Below are 24,697 nucleotides of genomic sequence, written 5' to 3'. Positions count from 1 at the left end.
CACAGAATCACAGAATCACAGAATAACGAGGTTGGAAGAGACCTCTAAGATCATCAAGTCCAACCTATGCCTTAACTCCTCAACTAGACTATAGCACTAAGTGCCATGTCCAGTCTTTTTTTAAACACATCCAGAGATGGTGACACCACCACCTCCCTGGGAAGAAAATTCCAGTGCTTTATTATTCTTTCAGTGAAAATTTTTTTCCTAATATCTAACCTGTACCTTCCCTGACGTAGCTTGAGACTGTGTCCCCTTGTTCTGTCAGTTGCTGCCTGGTGGAATGGATATTATGGATTATAGTATGTTAAAACATAAATACAAACTGTAAATATGTCACATGAAATGTAACCTTAGTTCCAGCCAGCCACGGAATTGACAAATTCCAAGGCAGGCAACACCCAGAAACCACCTTTTAGGAGGAGACAATGAAATGTTGGGAACCTGGGGCACCGTCATTTGCATCAGAAAGGAGGAACATTAAAATAAGCAATCAGTTCTTCCTCCCAAAGGCAGCAGAGTCATCAGAGCTCCACCATCTCGCTGATCACTGGAGAAGAACATCTGTCCATTCAAAATTTCAGCTCCCATTCCCTCACGGGAGGACCCAAATTGACACTTCTCCCTCCCATAGGAGACCCCATTAGCAGACCAGTGACTCCGATAAATTCGAATAACTATTCCAGGGAAACAAAGAACTTATCTTATGCCAGGGGCAAAATAAAGTGTATAAACCCTGGACCCCAGACGGGGCCAACTGGTGAACACTGGGGGACTGCAGTGCGACAGAGGCTGCTTTCCGTTCACCCTTTGACGATCCCGGGTTATCGTCACCGTAACTCCGCTTGTTGGTTTTACCGAAATTCTGTAATTTGACTTTTTTAATAAATCAAATTATATTTCAATTAGCAAAGTAATTGGCATTTATACCATATGATGTGATATGATATATATGATATGATGATATATGTTATATTACATTACATTATATTATGTTATATATGATATTAAATTCTATTATGTTATATATCATATCACATCATATTTTATTTTATATCAACAAGGGAATAAAAAAGAGGTATAATTTGTACCATATTTAAAAATGTGTGATAATAATACCATGCTAATACATAAATGCAGAACCCAATGTTATTTTTATAAAATAATGTCATTTTTAACAGGTGGAAGTGGGGAGCACTGGGTGCTGCGGCTCTGCCCGGCAGCTGCGGAGCCTGAGTCAGAGGAATTTCCTGTTTCTTTTCCTCTCTGACACTTCTTTTCTTAATTCTCTACCTCACATTCCTTGTACAGTGTTAAAAATGAAGCACACTCCACTGAAAATTTTTAAGAGATTTAATGAAGGATAATAAGGGATAAAACAGAAAGCAAAAGACACAGGGGCCTGGCAAAGCCAGTACACACCCACTGCTTCAGTCTGCAGTCTTTTATACCGTTGCAGATGTATTATTTCCTCAAGTGATTTAGCAGATTTAGTTTAAGCTTGTTGACCACAATCTTAATTCAGATTTTCTGCAACCTTGCACACTTCAAGAGTTGAACACGTCGCAGGTCTAGGGTGGTCCTCTGATGCCACTTTAAGGAGTTTTGCTATTTCTCCTTTTATGCTCTTCTGCTCTCCATTTATGCTATCTTGGACATATACATTGCAATAATAATCATATATTAAAATTCATCTTTTCCAAGCCCAATTACATCTTATGAAAGCCTCTCTTCCCCTTTTACACTGCTCAAAGCGTTTACAAATTTTATCCTACGTTAAAGCGGTTAAAAACTTACCATAACTATTTACAAGCAATTACAATTTTATAATTAAAGTAAATAAATTACAGTGAAATCCAACTACTACAAGATTGTTTAGAACCTTCAATAAAATAAATCTTAAATAAATCCATAGGTGCTGGTGCTATGGTCTCATGTGCACCTCACTGGGGTAGAGGCATCTCTCCCTCCTGGCACTGCAGCCCACGGCCAGGGGCCCTTCCCACTGCAATGGTTCTGGGATTCTGTCAGGGACTCACTTTCCTTTTCTTCTTCCCTCTGCTTGGAGCTGGCAATGGGCTGGAAAATGTCCAGCAAACCAACCTTTGCTGTCTGCTTTGTCAGCCTACACAGCTTCAGGACCTTGTCACCTGCCCCTTGGGCACAGCTCCCCTGGGCAGCAGGGCAGAACCGGCACCCTGGGAGCCTTGGGAATTCCCCTCTGGGATCCACGGCACACGCTGGGATGATCTGGAATTTCAGTTTCATGACACAGCACCCCACAACCCTCCCAAGAGCCCAGAGTTCACTCAAACCCACCGTGCCCAACATTCCCTGGAAGTTCAGCCCATGTCCCCACCCATGCCCGTATCCCCACCATGCCCCCAGTCTTGGCCCTCCATGTCCCCACCCGTGTCCATGTCACCCCCATGTCTCCATCCATGTCCATGTCACCATCCATGGCCACGTCCCCTTGAGCTCCTTTTGCATCCAGGTGCCCACAGGGGGCCAGGAAGATGTGGAGACCACCAGCCAGCTGTCTTCCCACCATGGATCACCAGGACCGTGGATCCCCAAGGCTCTGCCCAATGGGGCTCACTGGGGATCATCCAATGGGCTCCTCCAACGGGGGACGGAGTTGGAGCAGCGCTCAAAGCTCTTCCCGCACTCAGGGCACTTGTAGGGCTTCCCTTCCTGCTGCCTCCATTGCTCTTGGGCCACGGCACAGCTCTGGGAGAAGCTCTTCCCACACTCAGGACACTGTTAGGGCCTCTCTCCACTGTGCATCTGCCGGTGGACAAACAGCTTGGAGTGCTGGATGAAGCTCTTCCCACATTCTGAGCACGTGTAGAGGCATTCCCCAGTGTGCACTGTCTGCTGCATGATCAGGCCAGAGCTGTCACAGAAGCTGTTCCCGCTCTCCCCACACACACAGGGTCAGATTCCAGTGCACAGCATCTGGTGGTGTTTGAGGTGGGAGCTCTTCATGAAGCCTTTCCCACATTCTCCACATTTCTAGTGCCGTTTCCCAGTGTGGATCCTCTTGTGGACAATCAGGTTGGAGCTGTCAGCAAAGCTCTTCCCACACTCCCCACACTCATAGGGCCGCTCCCCAGTGTGGACTCTCTGGTGGCGGAGCAGGTCAGAGGTGTCTCTGAAGCGCTTCCCACATTTCCCACACTCGTAGCGCCGTTCTCCAGTGTGGATCTTCTGGTGCCGGACCAGGCTGGACTTTGCACAGAAACTCTTCCCACATTCCGAGCACTGGTGCAGCTTCTTGCCATTGTGAAGCTGTTCATGCACCACCAGCTCAGAGCTCTGGCCACATCTCTGGCTGCCTTCCTGACACAGGGTGGGTCCTTCCTCCTCGGAGCACCCTGGCATGGGTTTGGAGCCCCTCCTCGGGCGGGATCTCCGCGCCTTTTCCTCCCCGTTGCATTCCTGTGCCATGGAGCCGCTCAAAACAGCCTCTTCCACGAGGTTCTGCTGAGGGGATTTGTCCTCCCTGGCCTCCTTGTCTGGCGGAGGAAGGACAAGGACAGGATGGGATTTGCCTCCGTGCCAGAGGGAAGGGCAAGGAGATCCCCCCAGTGCATCCCTGGCAGGACGGCGTCGGCAGCGGGGTTGTCCTGCAGCCGGGGCCAGGCTGGGCTGGGAGATGGAGCAGGAGAGAGGGGAAAAGGGGAACTGACTTCCTCCTCACCTGCCTGGGGTTCCCGGGACAACTTCCTCCTCCTCACAGCCTTCTCTTCCTCCATCCAGCCAAAGTCTGGCAATGGGAATTCCTGGTGTGGGAAAGACATTCTGTGAGTGCATTGGCTTTGAAGGTCCTGCTGTCCAAATCATCTCCAAAAGTCACGGTGTGTCTGGTGTCCATAAAATTCTCCAAATCAAGGAGTCCAAAAACACTCTCCCAGGGCTTCCCTGTTTCCAGTGTCCTTCCTTTGGGGTTATGGGGGTCCCTCTTCTCAAAGCTGCTGGGGGGCCCGTGGGTCCTGGGGATCCCCTCTCTCCCGCCTCCTGCTTCGGCTCGCTCAGGGGGTTTTGGGGCTGCCAGGGCTCATCCTGCCCTGATTCTGACTCGGCTCCCAGCTGTCCCAGGGTCCCCTTCCTCAGCATTCCCCCACTCCAGCCACTCAGCTCTTCTTCCCCCACTCCCCGACAACACTTTCACGCTCGGGGAGCCCAGACCCCCCTCATCGCCAGCCTCCACCACCCCTCCACAAACACTCCACGCTGCAATCTGCGAGTTCCAAACCCCACCTTCCTTCCCCTCCCACACCCCACACCCCCCCAAAAATAAAAAGCCAAACCCCCCCAACCGTACCGGGGATCCCGGGATAGATTTGGGGCGAGCTTCCCCTCCCCGTCACCTGCGGGCTGCCGGGCAATGCGATGCGGTCGCGCCCAGCGGAGCTGCGGCCTCAGCGGGCTCGCCGTGGAACACCGACCCTCTCCTGCTGCCCCTCCTCTCGGTGCTCCTCGTGTTGCTGCTCCTCCCCTTCGTCTCTCCCTCCTCTTCCTCCCGCCCCTCCTCCGCCCCCAGCCCGGGCCCCCCTTTCCCGCCCGCTCTGCCCCGCGGCCGCCGCAGCGCCGCTGTTGGGTAGGGGGGAGCCCCCAGGAGCCCCCGGGGATGGGCGGGGGGATCGGGGCTCCTCCCAGGGCAGACCCGGCCGTGCCGTCCCCCTGCCCCCCGAGCCCAAACTCCGCTCCCGGGGGTGCCTGGCTGCCAGGGGTGGCACAGGGGGGTGGGAGTGGGGAGCGCTGGGCGCTGCGGGGGCAGCTGCAAGCCAGAGGTGTTTCCCATTGCTTTTTCTCTTTGACACCGCTTTCCTATTTCTCTACCACACACTTCTGGTTCAATGAGAGAAACGAAGCACACTCCTCTTAAACTGTTAAGCGTTTTAATAAATGATAATAAGGGTGCACACTGTCCCCAAGCCCCCTACCCATCCCTGGCGGGGTCTCCCCACCCAAACGCCGGTGCTGCAGCGGCCGCGGTCCGGGGAAATGGGGGGAAGGGGGGTCGTGCTGGTGGTGGAGGAGGAGGAGGAGGAAGAGGAGGGAGAAAGGAGGAGGAGGAGCCGGAACACGGAAAGAGCGACGGAGTTCGACCAGGGGCGCGCAGAGCCCACCGCAGCTCCGGCCCCCGCAGCATTGCCGGTGACCAGGGAGAGGGAGCTCACCCCAAATCTGTCCGGGGGTCCCCGAGAGGTTTGGGGTTTTTCTTTAGGAATGGCGTTGGGAGCTAAGAGATTCCAGAATCGCGCCGCAAATATCTTTGCATGTGCCTGGGAGGTTTTTTGGGGGAGGAGATGGGGATATTTTCAGATCTTGCAGGAGTGCAAAGCTGAGCCGTAGTTGCCCCTGGGTGGATTTTGGGGTCCCACGAAGCGATCGCGCGGTGCCGGCGGGGCGGGACGTTGGTTTTGGGGATCCCGGGAGAGGCGGGGATGAAGGGCGGGAGGCCCGGATTGGGGAGCGGGGCGATGGCAGAGCTGGGGCAGCTCCGGCAGCCTGGAGGGGTGGTGGAGGCTGGAGATGAGGGGGGTCCGGGCCCCCCGAGCATGAAAGTGTTGTCGGGGAGTGGGGGAAGAAGCGCTGAGTGGCTGGAGTGGGGGAATGCTGAGGAAGGGGACCCTGGGACAGCTGGGAGCCGAGTCAGAATCAGGGCAGGATGAGCCCTGGCAGCCCCAAAACCCCCTGAGCGAGCCAAAGCAGGGTCCGGGAGAGGGGGGATCCCCAGGACCCACGGGCCCCCAGCAGCTCTGAGAAGAGGGACCCCCATAACCCCAGAGTAAGGACACTGGAAACAGGGAAGCCCTGGGACAGTGTTTTTGGACTCCTCGATTTTTGGAGGATTTTATGGACACCAGACATGCGGTGACTTCTGGAGATGGACTTGGACAGCAGGAACTTCAAAGTCAGTGCACTCACAGAATGTCTTTCCCACGCCAGGAATTCCCAGTGCCAGACTTTGGCTGGGTAGAGGAGGAGAAGGCTGTGAGGAAGAGGAGGATTCCTGCGGATCCCCAGGCAGGTGAGGAGGAAGTCAGTGCCCCTTTGCCCCTCTCTCCTGCTCCATCTCCCAGCCCAGCCTGGCCCCGGCTGCAGGACAACCCCGCTGCCGACGCCGTCCTGCCGGGGATGCACTGGGGGGATCTCCTTCCCCTTCCCTCTGGCACGGAGGCAAATCCCATCCTGTCCTTGTCCTTCCTCCCCCAGACAAGGAGCCCAGGGAGGACAAATCCCCTCAGCAGAACCTCGTGGAAGAGGCTGTTTTGAGCGGCTCCATGGCACAGGAATGCAACGGGGAGGAAAAGCCGCAGAGATCCCGCCCGAGGAGGGGCTCCAAACTCATGCCAGGATGCTCCAAGGAGGAAGGACCCACCTTGTGCCAGGAAGGCAGCCAGAGATGTGGCCAGAGCTCTGAGCTGGTGGTGCATGAACAGCTTCACAATGGCAAGAAGCTGCACCAGTGCTCGGAATGTGGGAAGAGTTTCTGTGCAAAGTCCAGCCTGGTCCGGCACCAGAAGATCCACACTGGGGAACGGCGCTGTGAGTGTGGGAAATGTGGGAAGCACTTCAGAGACACCTCTCACCTGATGATCCACCTGAGAGTCCACACTGGGGAACGGCCCTATGAGTGTGGGGAGTGTGGGAAGAGCTTTGCTGACAGGTCCAGCCTGATCTCCCACAAGAGGATCCACACTGGGGAACGGCCCTATGAGTGTGGGGAGTGTGGGAAGAGCTTCACTACCAGCGCTAGCCTGATCATCCACCAGAAGATCCACACTGGAAAACGGCGCTACGAGTGTGGGAAATGTGGGAAGCGCTTCAGAGACACCTCTGGCCTGATGATCCACCAGAGAGTCCACACTGGGGAACGGCCCTATGAGTGTGGGGAATGTGGGAAGAGCTTCACTGTCAGCTCCCACCTGATCCGCCACAAGAGGATCCACACTGGGGAACGGCCCTATGAGTGTGAGGAATGTGGGAAAGGCTTCACGAAGAGCTCCCACGTCAAAAGTCACCAGATGCTCCACACTGGGGAATGACCCTGTGTGTGGGGGCAGTGCGGGAAGAGCTTCCATGACAGCTCTGGCCTGATCATGCAGCAGACAGTGCACACTGGGGAATGCCCCTACACGTGCTCAGAATGTGGGAAGAGCTTCATCCAGCACTCCAAGCTGTTTGTCCACCGGCAGATGCACAGTGGAGAGAGGCCCTAACAGTGTTTTGAGTGTGGGAAGAGCTTGTCCCAGAGCTGTGCCGTGACCCAAGAGCAATGGAGGCAGCAGGAAGGGAAGCCCTACAAGTGCCCCGCGTGCGGGAAGAGCTTTGTGCACTGCTCCAACTCCATCCCCCGTTGGAGGAGCCCATTGGATGATCCCCAGTGAGCCCCATTGGGCAGAGCCTTGGGGATCCACGGTCCTGGTGATCCATGTGTGCAAGTGTTGGGGATTACATTTGTTTCTTTTTCACTTACAGAATTTTTTTCCCATAAGTTGCTAGAAGTCTAGCAACTGTGTGCTTGATTTAAAGAAAGAAGTGTCTAAAGGAGATGGCAGCAGTGGGCTACACCTGTTGTTTTTGGGTCTCTGAGAGTTTCCCTCAGAGGGGGGAGATAAGTGGAGTTTTGGGGGAGGTAAAGGACAGAGCTGGGGGCAGCTGCTCTTGCTCTGGGAGAGAGGATGGTCGGGCTGGTGCTCTCTGCGGGAAGAGCTCACGGTCATCACTGCATCTTGCCCTGGGAAATTGCCATCATCTGCTCATGTGCTCGTGTGCCCAGGGATTCTGAGCTCGCCTCCTCCTGCCCTGCTGGGCCCGCCGTCTCGCCATCGCGGCCTATTCGGGGCTGCTTTGAGGCTTTCTGCTACTCTGTAGCCCTGCCCTGCCCTGCCGGGACATCCCTGCCGCTCCAGCTACCAGCGCAGAACTTCTGAGCTCATCCACCAGCCCGGGGCTTTCCACCCTTCCAGCCTGGTCTCTTGGAGTCCTGCAGGGCCACCGGGATCGAACTGCCCCAGGCTTTGTGAAAGAAAGCCCTCGAGGTTCCTGGTTCTGTTTATTATTAATGCTGTAGTTGTTGTTTATTTGCTTTGTCATACCTACAGTTGGCCGGGGAATCAGCCAGAGTCAAGACAGCACTCAATATGAGTTAAAAATCTTGCTCGTTTATTCAGCTATTTGGCTTACATTTATACTGTGCTAAGCATATCATGCACCTAACTCTGAACATCATTGGTTAAACCATAGTGTTCACACGTCCTTGCAGTAGACATAATTGGTTCAGAAGCTCTGTCCACGACGCTAAATGCTGCAAATCTTCCCTAACTTATGGTCAATGCATCCTGTCTAGCATCCTGTTACAGCTACTGTTCCAAGCTTTACTTCCTCCTTATCCCATCTAAGGAATGGTTCAAGGACGTTTCATCTTCTACTCATCCCTTAAGCTAAGAGCAGGATTGTGCACATGTCCCTGCTTTTCCAGCCATGTATCCACAACATACCAGTGAAGAACTGTTCTTCCTGGCCCCATCCTTCTGCCTGAAAGCCCCCCTTTATTTTCTACATCATCATCGTTTGGAGGGAGAGGATTTGAATTCTCCACCCCTAGGGAGGTCCTGCCCTTCCCTAGCAGATTCCTGTCTGTCAGACCAAGACAGGAAGAGAGCTGGCTGGTGGTCTGCACATCTTCCTGGCCACCTGTGGGCACCTGGATGCAACAGGACCCCAAGGGGACGTGGCCATGGATGGTGACATGGACATGGCTGGAGACATGGGGGTGACATGGACACGGTTGGGGACATGGAGGGCCAAGAATGGGGGCATGGTGGGGATACGGGCATGGGTGGGGACATCAGGGCACACGGACATGGGTGGGGACATGGGCTGAACTTCCAGGGAATGTGGGGGATGATGGGTTTGAGTGAACTCAGGGCTCTTGGGAGGGGCATGGGGTGCTGTGTCATGAAACTGAAATTCCAGATCATCCCAGCGTGTGCCATGGATCCCAGAGGGGAATTCCCAAGGCTCCCAGGGTGCCGGTTCTGCCCTGCTGCCCAGGGCAGCTGTGCCCAAGGGGCAGGTGACAAGGTCCTGAAGCTGTGTAGGCTGACAAAGCAGACAGCAAAGGTTGGTTTGCTGGACATTTTCCAGCCCATTGCCAGCTCAGAGCAGAGGGAAGAAGAAAAGGAAAGTGAGTCCCTGACAGAATCCCAGAACCATTGCAGTGGGAAGGGCCCCTGGCCGTGGGCTGCAGTGCCGGGAGGGAGAGATGCCTCTACCCCAATGAGGTGCTAATGAGACCACAGCACCAGAACCTATGGATTTTATTTAAGATTTATTTTATTGAAGGTTCTAAACAATTGTGTAGTAGTTGACTTTCACTAGAATTTATTTTCTTTAATTATAAAATTGTAATTGCTTGTAAATAGTTATGGTAAGTTTTTAACCGCTTTGACGTAGGATAAAATTTGTAAACGCTTTGAGCAGTGTAAAAGGGGAAGAGAGGCTTTCACAAGAGTAAGTGGGCTTGCAAAGGATGTATTTTAAGATATAATTATTTTTGCAATATATATGTCCAAGATAGCAGAAACGGAGAGCAGAAGAGCATAAAAGGAGAAATAGCAAAACCCCTTAAAGTGGCATCAGAAGACCACCCTGGACCTCCAAAGTGTTCAACTCTTGAAGTGTGCAAGGTTGCAGAAAATCTGAATTACGATTGTGGTCAACCAGCTCAAACTAAATCTGCTCAATCACTTGAGGAAATAATACATCTGCAACGGTATAAAAGACTGCAGACTGAAGCAGTCTGAAGTGGGTGTGTACTGGCTTTGCAGGCACCTGTGTCTTTTGCTTTCTGTTTTATCTCTCATTATGCTTTATTAAAATGCTTAGAATTTTTCAGAGGAGTGTGCTTCATTTGTCACACTGAACAAGAAATGTGACGTAGAGAAATAGGAAGGAGGTGTCAGAGAGGAAAAGAAATAGAAATTCCTCTGGCTGCGACTGCACAGCTGCTGGGCAGACCCACAGAGCCCAGTGCTCCCCACTTCCACCTTTTAAAAATGACATTATTTTATAAAAATAACATTGGGTTCTGCATTTATGTATTAGCGTTTGCATGTTATTATTGATCGTAAGTATTTAAATATGGTACAAATTGTAACTCTTTTGAACTGATTGTTAATATAATATAATCTATCAGTTTTAGTAGGAACTGTATTGCTCATAGAAATAGTAGTGTAATAAATGTAATGTCTGTGTATTGCTTATAGAAATAACGGTGTGATGAGCAGATTGTACTCTAGACCTTAGCAAAACAGAAGCTGTGCAAAGGCTTTTGTGTGAGTAGGAAGAAGAGTGTGAGGCCATGCACTGCCTGCCCTGCCCAAGGGATAACAGTGACACAAGACAGAGCACCGGAGGAGACTGGGGGAGAGCTCGTTAACTCCTGTGATCAGAAAAGTGTGAAACACCAAGGATGAAATCACTGGAAGGAATCAAATTGATTCACTTGATCTCAGGATGTCACACAGGTGAGTCAGCATGGGAAACCTGAACATGAAGAGCCCCTGCAACATCCAAGGCTCTGGGGACTGTTTAAATGATGTATAAGCTAACAGATATGCATGTAAGCCCAGCTATGGTACTGTATATATAGAACATGATTTTAAGGTTTTTTTGTTGCTCTTTGGCCGTTTGTCAAAAGCCCCCCAGTGCTGGAAATACTGCCCTTCTTTTACCCTGTTACTAAACTTTTAAAAATTCTGAAGAGTGAGCTTTGTTTTCCACAAGGAGCAGTGAAGCTCCTTTGGAACCAGCTTTTTTTGTCTCTGCTGCCCCTTCGGCATCAGGAACCCACCCGGGAGCTGCCTGGGACCCATCTGGGAACCCACCTGCAGATTTTCCCAGGAAGTGCCCCAGGAACTCCTCCAGCAGCCACACAGGAATGAGAGGAAAGATGTGTGCTAATGTCTTTACATCAATGTCTTTACAAAATAATTTGACAGGTGAAGGTTATGGGTGTTAAGGTCCTTGGAACCTTAATGTCTCCACTGACTTCGGGCAGCAGGTTCAGTCGAAGAGCCCAGACAGAAGCAGACAAGGGTCTGCACCAGCCTGGACTGCTGAACTTTGGGGTAAAAGGACAGGTTCAAGGGGGAATTTGTGGTGGGTGGCTCAGGAAGGCTGTACCTTCCTTCAGACAATGGGAAAAGGAAGAGGGCAACGTGCTGCTGGGAGTTTAGGATAAAAGGAGGCTGCGTCCTCTGAAAGCTGGAGAATGAAAAACCCCACGAGCTTGTGCCCTGGTGGGCTCTCTCCCTTTATTCGAATAAAGTTGAAGGACTCCTCTGTCTCCTTTTTGAATATAAACCTCTGGCATTTGTGGATTTTCCTGACAAGGTCTACCCAGAAATCCAGGAAACACAAAGAAACTCCATGGTTAGCACACTTTAAAATGACACCAAACTTGACGAGGTTTTCCAGGTTCAGCACAGACTTTCTGTTCAGCACTATCAGAGCACAAGGCAGAGCTCCTCGGGCTACTGGGACCAGCACCACTGGAACTGCAGAGCGCAGGGGGAACCCCCAGTCCAGGGGTGCTTGTGCAGAGGGACTTGGGGTGCCCTGAAGGCCTCAGGAAGGGTCCCCAGTGGAGCAGTGCTGGAAGCAGTGGAGCATTCAGAGTGGAGAAGGGGCTGTGGTTGTAAGAGGCTGTTCACCATCATGGTCCCAGAGCAGAAATGAGTGAAAACCAGCGAGAGGGGAATCTCCCTTGCTGGGAGCTGCCAGATCCAGAAAGGGCAAACTCAGTGGAAGAAGTTCCATTTCCTTTGTCCTCTTTTCTGCACCAGCTCTTCTGACGGTGCGAGCCAGAGAAGATCTGAGGTGCCAACCCCGGGGATTTCTGTTAGGCTTGAGCAAATCTCACCCGTGTCGTGTTGTCGGGGCTCTGCGGGGCACTGACAGGGACATCCTGGGGCACACGGGGGTGTGTGAGCACAGGGCTCTGGGGCATGCTGGAGGGCACCAGGGACATCCCAAGGGGACAGGAGGGCAAAGGGGGCCTGGAGGTCCTTGGGGAGCACCCGTGTGCCCAGCAGTGAGCTGTCCCCATGCCCCTCAGGGACACCCAGAGCCTCCCTGCCCGGGCAGTGGTCACTGGGGCAGGTTCCATGTAAACAATCGCTGGGAGCTGTGCTGGGGACAGGGGCTGTGTCACAGTGGGGACAGGGGCTGTGTCACAGTGGGGACAGGGGCTGTGTCACAGAGGAGCCCTTTGTGGCACCCCACTGCAGCCCCTGTGCTCAGTGTCCAGCAGGACAGGACAGGAACACAGAGCTGGTGAGGAGTCTCTGCTCAAAAGCTTGAGACCTTCCCTGCTTCCTCAGCATCCCCCTGGTGCTGAGGTTTTTCCCCAAAGATTCCCATTTCCCCCTTCTCCACTTCCAGCCCTTTTATTTCTTCTGCAGGATACAGAAGAAATAAACCCCCCAAGGTGCAGCCCCTGCAGATGGGTGAGTGAGGGGCCCTGGTGGTTTTGTAGCTACAGGGCTCAGTACAAATGCCAGAGATCAGTGTGGTGTGAACTCCCCACATGTGTGAATAATAAGTCGTGTTCCACCTAATGCTTCCTTGGTGTGGGAAATAGAAAAAGCAGAAAGTCTTCATAGCAGTGCAGATGTAGGCATAAATTAAAAAAGATACAAGAATGAGGACATAGAACAATAAGACTGTCCTTTTTGTGCTGAGTAGAGTAAGGCCTTAGCAAGTAGAAAAGTATGTTAAGTAAGATAATAGAAAAGTTTAACAATGACACTTTCTTATAGGTCCCCAAAACAACTTTTACAAATATGAAAAAGAAATTTATTATATTCAGAGTTAATATAAGGTATTATAATATATATCATATAGTTATTTACTATAAGTTATAGTTATTATAAACAGTTTATTGCAATCACAATTTATAATCAGAGCCAAAAGAAGATTATTACCCTTAGCAAGTCAGGATTTTACAATTACCTATTTACACTTAAAAAAAGGGGGATGCCAGTAAAAGATTGACCAATACCTATACATTCTGACCCTTTAACCAAAAAGCAGCTTAATAATAAACCAAAGTTACTAATGAGAACAATCCCGTGAGTAACTAAGACATTTAAACCAAATAACTTCCCAAAACAATATCCAAACCCCAAGATTTTGAAATTCTTAGTTCTCTAACAATAGATTTCTGCCTTACGTTTTCAGCTAGTAATTAGCAAGAAAGCAGTTCCTCAATATACTCCCCATTACTTTGCATATAGAAACTCAAGTTTTTATTATAATTATTCACTGTTGGAGTAATCTTTCCAGAGCTGACCAATATCCACAACAATTACCAACTAATGCCACATCCATTACAATCAGTAATATGCTGACAAATGTCAGCAGTATTACACATACCACCCTACAAAATAAAGCAGCAATTAATTTTGTTTTACTAGCACCTAAACATACTTGTAAAGAATTTAAAGAATTATGCTATATAAACCTATCTAACCATTCCAAATCTATCCACAAAAACATACAAAAGCTACTCTCATACAAAACATACAAAAACAACTCTAATCAAAGAAGACAATGAGTCATAGTTAGACAATTTGTTTGAAAGATAGAACTTTAGACCTTAATTAAAAGAATGCTGTAAAATAAGTTTACATATATATTAGTTATTTTAATAGTAGTATTAGTAGTAGTACCTTATATACTTCAGGGTGTACAACAGATAATAAACAAAACCATCAAAGAAACCTTTATCATCCAAAAAACAAATGTGAGAAATAAAGTTATGAAGAATTCTCAAAATCTTACCAAAAATCAGTCTTGTACAGTTGCCTACTAACTCCACAGTAGTGTAGACAAATGTTGGAGCCCATGTTTCCATGGATTCTCCACAATGAGAGAAAAGTACAGGGGTTGAATTAAAGCCTTTAGAGAAATTAGAATATATTAAGCCACGTATACATAAAGTAGAGGTTTAAGCTTTAATTTTAAGAAAATACACTCCAAGTGCTGTCCTAGGGTGACTTTATGATGCTGGTATCCCCAACCGTCTGTTCTGTTTGTGCTGTATATTGAGTTCTGTGCCTTTAACGCTGGCTCTGAGAGCAAAGCAGGGAAAGAAGAAGCGTCAAGATTGTTTTGAGAACAGCTCTCCTCCTGCACATTCCTCTCTCCAGACTGTGTTCGTCCGAAGCACAGACCAGTGCCTGTGACAGAGATCCTTTTTCTGCTTTTTAGTTAGTTTTAGCTAGCTAGGGCAGAGAAGTTCCCTGGACTGTTTTTTTTTTTTTTTTCCTTTTTCTTGGGACTCTTTCAATCTGCTCCTGAATGAAAACCCCAGAGGAGCACCAAGGGCTGCTACCTGCGGCCCAGCGGGCCTGGACCTCCAGAGGGACTGGGACTGATAAAAACTGAGTGAGCTGAGCCACCCACAGCAAGGATTTTCTCAGGTTTACCATCTCTGTTCAGAGGAGTGAGAGGTTTTATTATTTCATATTATTCATTCTTTGTGCTTGTGGGCATTTTGTTGTTAAATAAATAGATTTTTTCACTTTTCTCCAAGGAAGTTCTTTTCCCAGACCAGCTGGGGGGAAGGGCCTTTTGGGTTTGCTTTCCAGAGGGACCCTATTCAGAGGTTTCCTCCCAAATTGCCCTAAACCAGGACAATTCATTATGTCATTGGTGCCCCGCGTGGGGCTGGAGAGAGTGGAAAAAACTTGTATTGATTATGGATTGCATTTCGATTGTACTTTGTGTGGGGATAAAACTGTCAGTAGCCATGTTGCTGCTTGAATTCATAATGTCTCTAGGAATGGAGTCCTTCCTGTGTTTCTGTTTCCTAGGCTTTTTTGAGGTTTTAATGCCTCTCTGGTCCCTAGGTTTGTTTTCTCATCTGGAAATAGCTCCAGTGTTGTCTCTAACCCATAGCTTTTACACTAGAGGTGCACGAATTAAGATTGCTATTTTGTTAGGCTCCGCAATCATGATTTATAGGAGGTTTATAAAGGTACTGGAGTTTGTGCCAGCTATGTTTGGTTTGTGGTTCCTTTGTCCTACTCTGCGTCCTAGTTCCAGCACCATGTTTTGGGGATTTATTAGTAATTGTACCCAGTTTGTTAGAGAAGGAGTAGGGGCTGAACCTTTGCAGCCTTTCCTTTCCCTCTTCTCTTTTGAATCTGTTACATCACTTCTTGAGAATGTTTAGCGTCACCTGAATGTTAAAGATACCACCTTCCTGGTATTTCATCTGGTGAGCTTCCTCTATATGGTTTGTAGCTTCTCTAGGGTGAGGTCTGAGATTTCCAGAGGGGCTGATGAGACCCCTGACCCAGAAATAGACCCAGAAGTAGACCCAGGCTTGGAAAATCCTGAGTGGTGTGCAGAAAGGGACAGAATGGGCCGAACCTTGAAGGAATTTTCTGATCCCCCAGCCTGGGAATTTTCAAGTGAACAAATTCAGAACCCAGATGAGGTGGGGAAATATCTGGAGGAGTACTGCCATGATGACTCTAAGGAGAAAAAACTCATTGCAATAAGCTGGGCCCTGGCATATGCTTGTGGCACACTGCTAGATACTGTAGGCCAGCAGAGGCGGGGGGCAGGGATACAAATCAACGCCTACCGCAGCCAAAACCCCAATTATGAAACCAGCAGCTAAACCAGAACTTGAGCCTGAGTTGGCAGCTAAACCAGACAGTAAGCCTAAGCCCCTGGTAGTTGCTCCAGCAAAGAAGCACACACACAAAACCCATTGACCAGCAGACCACGACGATCCAGGAGAAGGACCTTCACCAAAATCAGAAGCCAATGCAACTGGCACAGGATCAGAAGCCAATATTGATTCCTTCTCCCTGAAGGACCTTCGGGGCCTAAGAAAGGATTACAGGCGACAACCTGAGGAATCTAGAATTAGTTGGTTAGCCTGTCTTTGGGATGCTGCAGGCGAGGCTACAATTCTGGACAGCACTGAAATGAGACATTTGGGATCCCTGTCACTTGATCCAGTTATCAACCAGGGAATGATGAGGGGGCTCATCCTCACAGTCTCTGGGTATTGGTCCTAGGAAGTGGGGCATAAAGATATCGGTGTGCAGATGATGTCTAGATGCAGCAAACCCAGTGGAAGACCATAGAACAAGGGATTCAACTCTTGAGGGAAATGGCAGTGGCAGAGATTGTCTTCTCAGATGACATCAACACTAGAACTCATGTACATGGTGCCATGTGATGTGGCGAAAACTTGTACGACTTGGGCCACGAGAACCCACTTCTGCTGTAGCAGTAATGAAGCAGGATGACACTGAGGAGACCGTGCAGAATATGGTGAAGAAGCTCTGAGCATATGCAGATGTCATGCATGGCCCAACACATGCCAGAATCGCAGCTGTGGAAACGCATCTACAGAAACCAGGAGATAAGATGGAGGAGAACCACAAGAAACTCAGGGAGGAGATTAAAGAGGACCTTCTCCAAATCTCAGCAGTACAGATCAGAAGTTTTTAGAGTCAACTCTGTTTCCATGCAAAAATTTATGGCTTGCAAGGCAAACCAGTGAATATGTACAATAAACACTGCACTAACGGCAAGCGTGGCTCCCCTCCTACCAGAGCCACCGCTGCCGCTGGCTGATGACAACACAAGAAACTGAGCACCCAACTTGCCACCAGCTACCGGGGACGGTCACCCAGGAGCGCGATCGAGAAGGCCTTTGCTAGCACCCATGCCGCCATCACGCAACCACGCGGATTCTACCACTGGTGGAAAAGAACCTGTGCAGGGGAATGACGCCATGCCTGCACCAAATCACACCGTCCTGCCCTCACCGCCTACGCCGCTGCCTGCTTGCTCACAGCATTTTGTGGACTGCTTCATCATGCTCTCTGCGCATGCTTCAAACCCCCGAGCCTACACAGGACTTGGACAATACCAACGCTTCAACAAGAGGGGGAAACAGGGCGGGCACACACCAAAAAGAAGCAACTACACAGGACATTAATGAGAGACACCACAGGATTGTAATGCACCAAAGCAGAGACATAAATGATATTGCTTCACAGAACAAATCGGATTCATCAACTGTAATAAATATTGTATATTAATGCGTGTTTTTTGGTGTCTATAAAATGTGAATATATTTTGTGAAACAAAATACACAAGGTGATCAGGCACGAAACCGACTAGTTTCAGGATGGGCAACAGCCAGAGGCTGCTATTCTGGGAAAGACAATACCCTGCTGGGAATCGGGAAGCCCACCATTGACACCAGAATAAAGAATAAATCAAGCCTGGAATCAGTCCTCTGGGGGCGCTGGAACTGTGAAGTACCTGGCCATTGCAGGAGATGTGATTAGGAGAACACCTCTCATTCAGAACTTCACCTCCCATTCATACACCGGAGGAATGAACTTAACATTCATCTTTCCGTGGGAAACCCCATTCAGCACACCGGACGGCAGAGATGAATATGAAGAAACCAACCCAAAGACAAAAGAATTGTGGGGAAATCCTCTGCTGCCGGCCAAATAAACTGTATAAAACAGGGACCCCAAAAAGGGCCAATTCATGAATGAGGGGAATTACGGTGCGATAGAGGCCGTAACTGAGGTTCACCCAGTGTCAATCCCAGGCATCAGCACTGTGCTTCCGATTGCTGGTTTGCCCAAATTTTTGTCCTGTAATTCTTTAATTAATAAAATTTTATTTTATTAATTTGAATTGGCTTGGTATTTATAACATCAACTTCAGACCCACCAGACTTAAACCAGCAAAGAGACTTATCTTCCTCAGATTCGGAACACCCCTCACCTCTGCCTGAATCAAGGCATCCTTCAAGAAGAATTCAGCGTGAGTCCCTGACAGATTGGGCTGTGCTCAGACATCAAGCACTTAGGGAAGGAGATCTTAAGATGGCTGAGAAACCACTTTTTGTTATGCCAGTTAAATATGGCAGAGGAGGGGTCAATCCAAGGTGGGAACCAGTGAACCATGAAGATATTAAAGATTTGAGGAAAGCTATTAAAGACAGTGGACTGGGTTTGCCTTATTTCAAGCAATTATTAAAAGGAGTATTTCAAAATGTGGACTAAACACCACATGACTGTCGTTATATTGCCAATTTAATACTGACCGAGTCATAAAACATGTTATGGGAATCAAAATGGAGAAGATTTTTGATTCAGCTACATGAGAGTTATGCGGGTGGTCCTCACACTGCAGTAATGTTGGCAGATATGGCCAGAGATCACCACATGACAGGCCAGAGGATCAACTAGATCTAGACAGAGCTGTGTTAAGGGACATTAAAAATGCTGCTCGCAAAGCTTTGCTACTCACCCAACCAGTTGGGATCCCTGAGGGAACTTATACAGGAGTAAAGCAAGGAGCAGCTGAACCCTATGCAGCATTTATTGTTTGCTTGATGCAAGCTTTGGAGAGACAATGTGAGGACAATGTGGCCCATCCAATCCTCCTTCGTAATCTTGCTTATGCAAATGCGAATGGGGAATGCAAAAAGGTCATCCAAAATCAAGCTGAACCTACTGTGCCTCAAATATTAGAGGTTTGTACAAAATTGAAACCCCCGAACATATAGCTACGATCCAGGCAGAAGCTCTGGGAGAAAAACTTGAAAAAGCTCTCACATTTCAAGCAGAAACAAGGGAGGATAAACTTGCTAAAGCCCTTGAAGGCCTCAGCTCAGCACTCCAGCAAAATAAAACATCACAGGACAACAAGAATGACAAGAGACTGTGCTTTTGATGCTGGAAACATGGACATATATCAAAATACTGTCCCGAGGCTTTCACCAAAAAACACCTTATGGTTGCCCAAGATGTAGGAAAGGGAGGCACACCCCATGAGCTGAGCTGTGGTTCTTCCTGCGCGATTGCGGAGAAAATATGAGGAGATGGGACAGAAAATCTACTGCTGCTCTGACACAACGGGTGCATGAACTGAAGGAAGACAAGACTCAGAGAGGAAGTTCCACCAAAAGGGAAGCAGCTCCAGTTGCCTGTAGCCAAACTGCCAGGTATGATGATGAAGACTTGTCTGATCCCCTTGAAGCAACTTCCAAGACATATGCCCAAGGAAAGAACCAGGCTTAGAGGGGCCCTGCCTCTAGCCAGGTTAGAGGCTAGGGAAAACCGTGTTTTTTGGACTATGTGGATTTGTTGGCCTGGCACATCTGAACCACAAGAATATGAGGCCTTGGTTGACACTAGTGCACAGTGCACATTAATCCTGTCAAGACATGGCGGTGAAGAATCTGTCTCTATTCCTGGCATGACAGGGGGATCACAGGATTTTACTTTGGTGGAAGCAGATGTGAGCCTGACTGGAAATGAGTGAAAGAAACACCCTATTGTGACTGGCCCAGGGGTCCCATGCATTTTTGTTCGAGTCGAGGGCATCCCTCTGGTCGCCCTGGAGGGTCAAGGACCCGGTCAAAGGGGTCTGCGACCCGGGCAGGGGGCTTTGGAACGTGTACAGGGGGGTCTGGGATCTGTACAGGGGGGTTGTAAGCCTTGGCACAGAGCCCAGGGAGATGCAGGCTTTGACTTCAGTCCATGGGAGAAACTACCTACACTGCAGGAGGAGTTACAAGTCACCAAAGTGTGAAATAGATAGTAATCAGTTTATCACTGGGGGTGCATGTGTTTTGGGTGTGTGGACTCGAGAGGACAAGATGGAGGATTCAGGGTGTGGTCCTGTCCTTCTTCTCCTGGTCCAACATTTCTGCTGTGAAGGTGGCACGTTTGGATAGGGTCAAAGCAGATATGACCTGTCTAGCACAGGTGTTGGGTATTGGTGATTAATTGTAAATAATAGAAACGTAATATGTAGTATAGGAGGCCAAGACCCTCCCGGAGGAGGGGAGAGCGTCGTTGCCCCTACTGCTGCACGGAGAAGAGCTTGTGAGATAAGAAATAATAAACAGAAAGCGAGACGTTGAACACAAGAAACCTGAAGACTCCGTGTGTTTCTTTGCACCCAGCTCGCGACTCATCAAAGGGCAGAGACGATTTATCACCCTAATCTCGGGGGGTTAAACCCAAGAGTTTGTTTACCTTTGTTCTGGCTTGCTAAGGTTTTTTTCTATGATGTAATCATCAAGAGTTTGTATCATCATCTTTATATGGCAATCCCCATACCCCCTCCCTGATCCCTTCTCCATCACTTGATGTACTCTTCCCTTATTCTAGAAGCCTCTAAGAAGGGCGTTGAGCGATAGGCTGGAAAGCAAGAGTCCCTTCCCTAATCTACCCTCAGTCGTTATCCTCATCATCTGTTATGTACCCCGTTCCTTCCCCAGCCTTCCCCCATTGGCTGATGAGTGGTTTTCCCCCTTGTACCCTCCTCCCTGTAAAAGGGGCTGTTGGCTCCAAGCCTGGAGTCAGAGCCTCTCTGCACAGCCTTTGCATAGTCTGTACCCTCTGTGTCTAGGGGCTCTCTGGAGTCACCAATAAAGACCTGGATTGATACCAGTGTGCAGAGTCCTCTTTCAGCCTTTGCTTTTTCCTGACCACAGCCCTCCCATGCACAGGGTAACGCCCGTAGCCGCCCCTCGGCACCCCAGGGCACTGAGGAGTGTCCCCAGCTGACTGCTGTGCCTGCTAGCCGGGCTCCCCGATCAGGGTGATCAGAAGGCACAGTCTCAGTCAAACCAGCAACCTTGACATCCACTGTCCTAGAAGACGAGGAGATTCCCAGGCAGGCCACACTCCAAAATCGTGCAGCCATAGACTTCCTCCTGCTGCTGCATGGACATGAGTGCCAGGAATTTGAAGGACCCCATTGCCTGAATTTAACATCAAAAGCATCAAACGTCCACACTATCCTCAAAGAACTAAAAGGCTTAGTTGGACGAGTAAAGCAAGAATCTGAAGACTGGTTAAGCAGAATGTTCAAAGGCTGGGGACTCTTGGGGTAGTGGACTTCAATAGCTAAAACAATTCTGTTGTTTTTTTATTGTTTCACTCTTAATTGTGTTAGTGTTGGGAGTTCCACGTTGCCTTATTTTAAAAATCCTCAACAGTTTAATCCCTACTACCTCAGAAGTCAATCATGCAGAGTTTGCAGACCAAGAGCAGCCTGACTTGCCCGCAGATCACAAGTGGTGGACAGATTCATATTCTGCATCAAAATAGGCCCAACACTTTTCTTTTAGGTTTGTTTTAACAAAAAAGGGTGAGGCGTTGAAGTGCACTAAATAGTTAGGGGTTTTTTTGTTATTATATTGCACTGGGTGGTTTGTCATATTTGCACACAAAAATAGTTTCATTATATTTTGCACATGGTATATTCTGTACTCCCTCTGGGTTTTGGTATCCCCTATTTGATTCCTCCTTATGCCCCTTCTCCCTCCCTGCGTAGTTTCCCATTGGTTGTGGTTCCTCTCCCTCTCCCCACCCTTTTTCCTCGGGCTTAAACCCCCCACCATGTGGATTTCTGTCTCTTTTCCTTTCTCTTGGAGTTTGGGTTCTACAATAAAGCTGTGGGACCATGGTCCTGAGGAAGAAAAAGAGCTCCTTTGTCTTTTACCTTCGGTCCATTATCGGGTGTTGGAGTCCAGGATATCCCTCTGGCCGCCCTGGAGAATTTGGAAACTGGACAGGGGGGTCTGGGATCTGTACAAGGGGGTCAGCCAGCCTCACACAGAGCCCAGGAGGACACTGCCTCTGATTCCTGTCCATGGGAGTGGATAGTCACATTGTATGAAGAATCACAAGCCGAAAGAATTTAAAATAAGTAGTAGCTAGTTTATTATAGAATGTAAATATAGAAGCTAGGATTTTTAGTATATGGGGCTGAGGAGACAAGATGGAGGAATTGGGGAGTGGCCCCTGTGCTCCTTGTTCTTGCTCTCGTCCCCCATCTTCTGCTGAGTTGGATTTTAGAGATTGGTTTAGAGTAGAAATGACATGTTAGCATAGGTAGTAGGCATTGGTACAATTTTGTAAATAAAAAGTACGTTTTGGACGGTGGTTGGGTCAAGGGTACTGTACATAAGGTGCGGGGCTCTCTGATCCGCCCCAGTCCTGCCGCGTGTCCTGCTTTGCCAGGGACGCCTTGCAAAGCTGGGAAAGAACTGATAGATAATTAAGAATAAACAACCTTGATAACACGGACTGGTGGACTCAGCTTGTGAAGAGAAGACAGAAAACCTTATTACCTCAGGGAACAGCAACCCCGAGGAGAATCTCAGGGAACAGCAACCCTGAGAGAGTGGCGCCCAAAAACATCTCAGCAGCCACGGACCCTCAGAACAAGAGAAAACTTCATCACTAGAAGATAAGAAAAGACTCAGCAGGTTGCTGACGTTGGAACTTCAGCCAGACTGACGTGAACCCAGGGGCCCCGGGCTGCGTCATCCCACAGCTGCGGGACAGCAAGGGACAACACCGGTTCCAGTTCCAGAGGGAGGAAAGACTGAATCTAGGTGAGACCGGTCAAAACCCCAGATCATGGGGGGGAATGTATCCCAAGAGCAGTTACATATTTTATCATCTCTGCAGAGCATCATTGGCGCACAGCCTGCGGCTCTATCTAATAAGGAGCTACGAGCTCTCTTGAAATGGATTCGCCTTGAAATTCCACAATGTAAAACGGAACTACTGTTCCAAACGGAATTTTGGAAAGAGGTGAACAAAAATTATATCAAAAAGCCACAAAGAGAGATAAGATAGCTCTCAAATTATTGGCACCAGCACGAGCACTGCTGGAAATAATAACACAACATACCAGGGAGAAATCAAACCTCCCACGGCAGCAGAGAGGCAAAGAGGAACCAGATTCTCAGGCCTCTGAGCAGCAGCCACCCCAAACCTCGACCATAACCCCAGAAGGTGGAGAGAATGCTGAAGATCAGTCTCTAGCACTTCCCCTAACTCCACCACAATCTATAAGTCTGCCCCAAACTTCATCACCACCTCCAGGTAAATTACAACTCCTTATTCATCCTGCTTGGCAGAAGCACCTTGATATGATATTTTATGAACTTGGTTCCTCTGCACACGAGTATAAACCTAGAGAGAGACATGTAAGTGCTCCAGAGCCCAAACTTCATCGCCCATTCAACGCCCCACCCCGCCCCCTGGCAAGGAAAGCGAGGCGGCCTGCCCGTGGTCCTTCTGCGCTGCCCTCCCCATCCCCCACTGCAAAACAAGGGAGGGAGGGGGAAGGGCGGGGGAAGGAACACCAGCTGCACCACCAGGGCCAGGGGGGAGCACACAATGCGGGCAGGAGCAGTCCGCAGACTCCCGATACGGGGAGGGAAACATCAGCGGGGAGGAGGAGGGGTTCGAAACAGAGGAGGAAGAAATCGAATGGGGAGAAGGCGAACTTTCACAGTCGCCTTTTGTTGCCATGAGTTTTTCCTAGCTAGTGAGCGTTTCATATTAAGCAGAAGGTTTGTACCTTCTCATGCTCTTTTCATGTAAACACCAGCTATGTTCTATAATCATAGCCATTGTTTTCACATTCCATGCTGGGACAAACAAGACTGTGTGACAGTCTCCTTGACCAATGCGGTAGAGAGGCGGGGATACCACTCTCCAATCCACGGTCACCCTGCTACAGGTATATATTAGGTATAATAAACAAAGGGCGAGTCTTCTGCCCTGCATCCTCTGTCTACCCAGACCTGTCTTCCCCGAGTCTCATTTCGTGGTAGGCCTCGCGGTGATAGCCTTTGAGCAAGAAAATGAGGAGGATGAAATACTTCTGTGCGATTTTCGTGAAATAAAACTTACTCCAAAAAATGCAGGGCAGACTCAGCAGTTGCCCGTGTCCGCACAGCTCAAGTTGGAGGCAAAAGCGGACACAGGCACTGCCGTTGTGCTGGGGGAGGTCGTCAAGGGGCGTGAATGGGAGGGGTCGCCTCCGCGCGCGGTGAGATCAGGAGAGGCTGAATTGGATCACGTCACATGAACGTCCGCGGAGCCCGCTGCTCTCGCCATGCAGCCGGAAGCGGGAGCCATTGTCACCACAATCCGGTTTGTGGCGGGGCCGCACCACATCAGTGCTCATGGGGGGACGGGAAAGGCGTCGGGCCACGTCACCGTGCGCGAGCAAAGGGAGGCGGGGTTGCAGAACGTCATTGTGCAAAGGGAGGCAGGAACGGGGAAGGAGCAGGGAGGGGATTGCCCCCTGGGCGCCATCTCCTCGCAGCAGGCGCAAGCAGCGCCATGCCCACCTCCTCCCACCAAACATCACACAAAATCAACATCCTACCTTGGTGCACGACCAAAATTAAAAGCAAGTATGCAGCAACACGGTCACGCTGCAGCGATCCAATCAAAACACTAGAAAGACTCACTGCACCCAGCCGGTGCAGCGACAGTGCCACCTGGTGGCAAAACCCTAAAACTGCACCCAGCCTGTGCAGCAACAGCGCCACCTAGTGGCGGAACCCCAAAATTACACCATTTTTTCCCGATTTCATACAAAAGAAAGATTTCTGTAAGAAAAACGACTCCTAAGCAAAAACAACAACCTCCAAAGCAACAAGAAGAATTTTTACCACTTTTTAAAGAAGATACAGATTTTTATATCCCACAACCTGAAGAAGAAGAAGAAGAGGAGGAGGAAGAAAAAGAAATAGAAGAAGAATAAATAGATAGTGACGATGATGACATCATCA

The 24,697-nt window shown here is 49.3% G+C and overlaps 2 protein-coding genes across 2 annotated transcripts; one reads left to right on the top strand and one right to left on the bottom strand.

Annotated features, from left to right (window-relative positions):
• Positions 1–2,439: 2,439 nt before the first annotated feature.
• Positions 2,440–3,853, bottom strand: LOC134562110 (zinc finger protein 3 homolog). The gene is made up of 2 exons (XM_063419565.1): positions 3,704–3,853; positions 2,440–3,518 (listed from the first exon to the last, which is right to left on the bottom strand). The coding sequence occupies exons 1-2, from the start codon at positions 3,801–3,803 to the stop codon at positions 3,016–3,018; spliced, it is 603 nt and encodes a 200-aa protein (XP_063275635.1). The 5' UTR covers positions 3,804–3,853; the 3' UTR covers positions 2,440–3,015.
• Positions 3,854–4,859: 1,006 nt separating this feature from the next.
• On the top strand, positions 4,860–11,385 carry LOC134562049 (zinc finger protein 892-like). Its single transcript, XM_063419507.1, has 3 exons — positions 4,860–5,214; positions 5,959–6,040; positions 6,226–11,385. Exons 1-3 carry the CDS (start codon positions 4,912–4,914, stop codon positions 7,056–7,058), a joined length of 1,218 nt encoding a protein of 405 aa, XP_063275577.1. The 5' UTR covers positions 4,860–4,911; the 3' UTR covers positions 7,059–11,385.
• The last annotated feature ends 13,312 nt before the right edge of the window (positions 11,386–24,697 follow it).

Source organism: Prinia subflava, chromosome 26 (assembly GCF_021018805.1).
Source record: "Prinia subflava isolate CZ2003 ecotype Zambia chromosome 26, Cam_Psub_1.2, whole genome shotgun sequence".
NCBI classification, from domain to species: domain Eukaryota; kingdom Metazoa; phylum Chordata; class Aves; order Passeriformes; family Cisticolidae; genus Prinia; species Prinia subflava.
The sequence above is the reverse complement of the archived record's forward strand: the minus strand, read 5'-3'. Positions and strand labels throughout refer to the sequence as shown.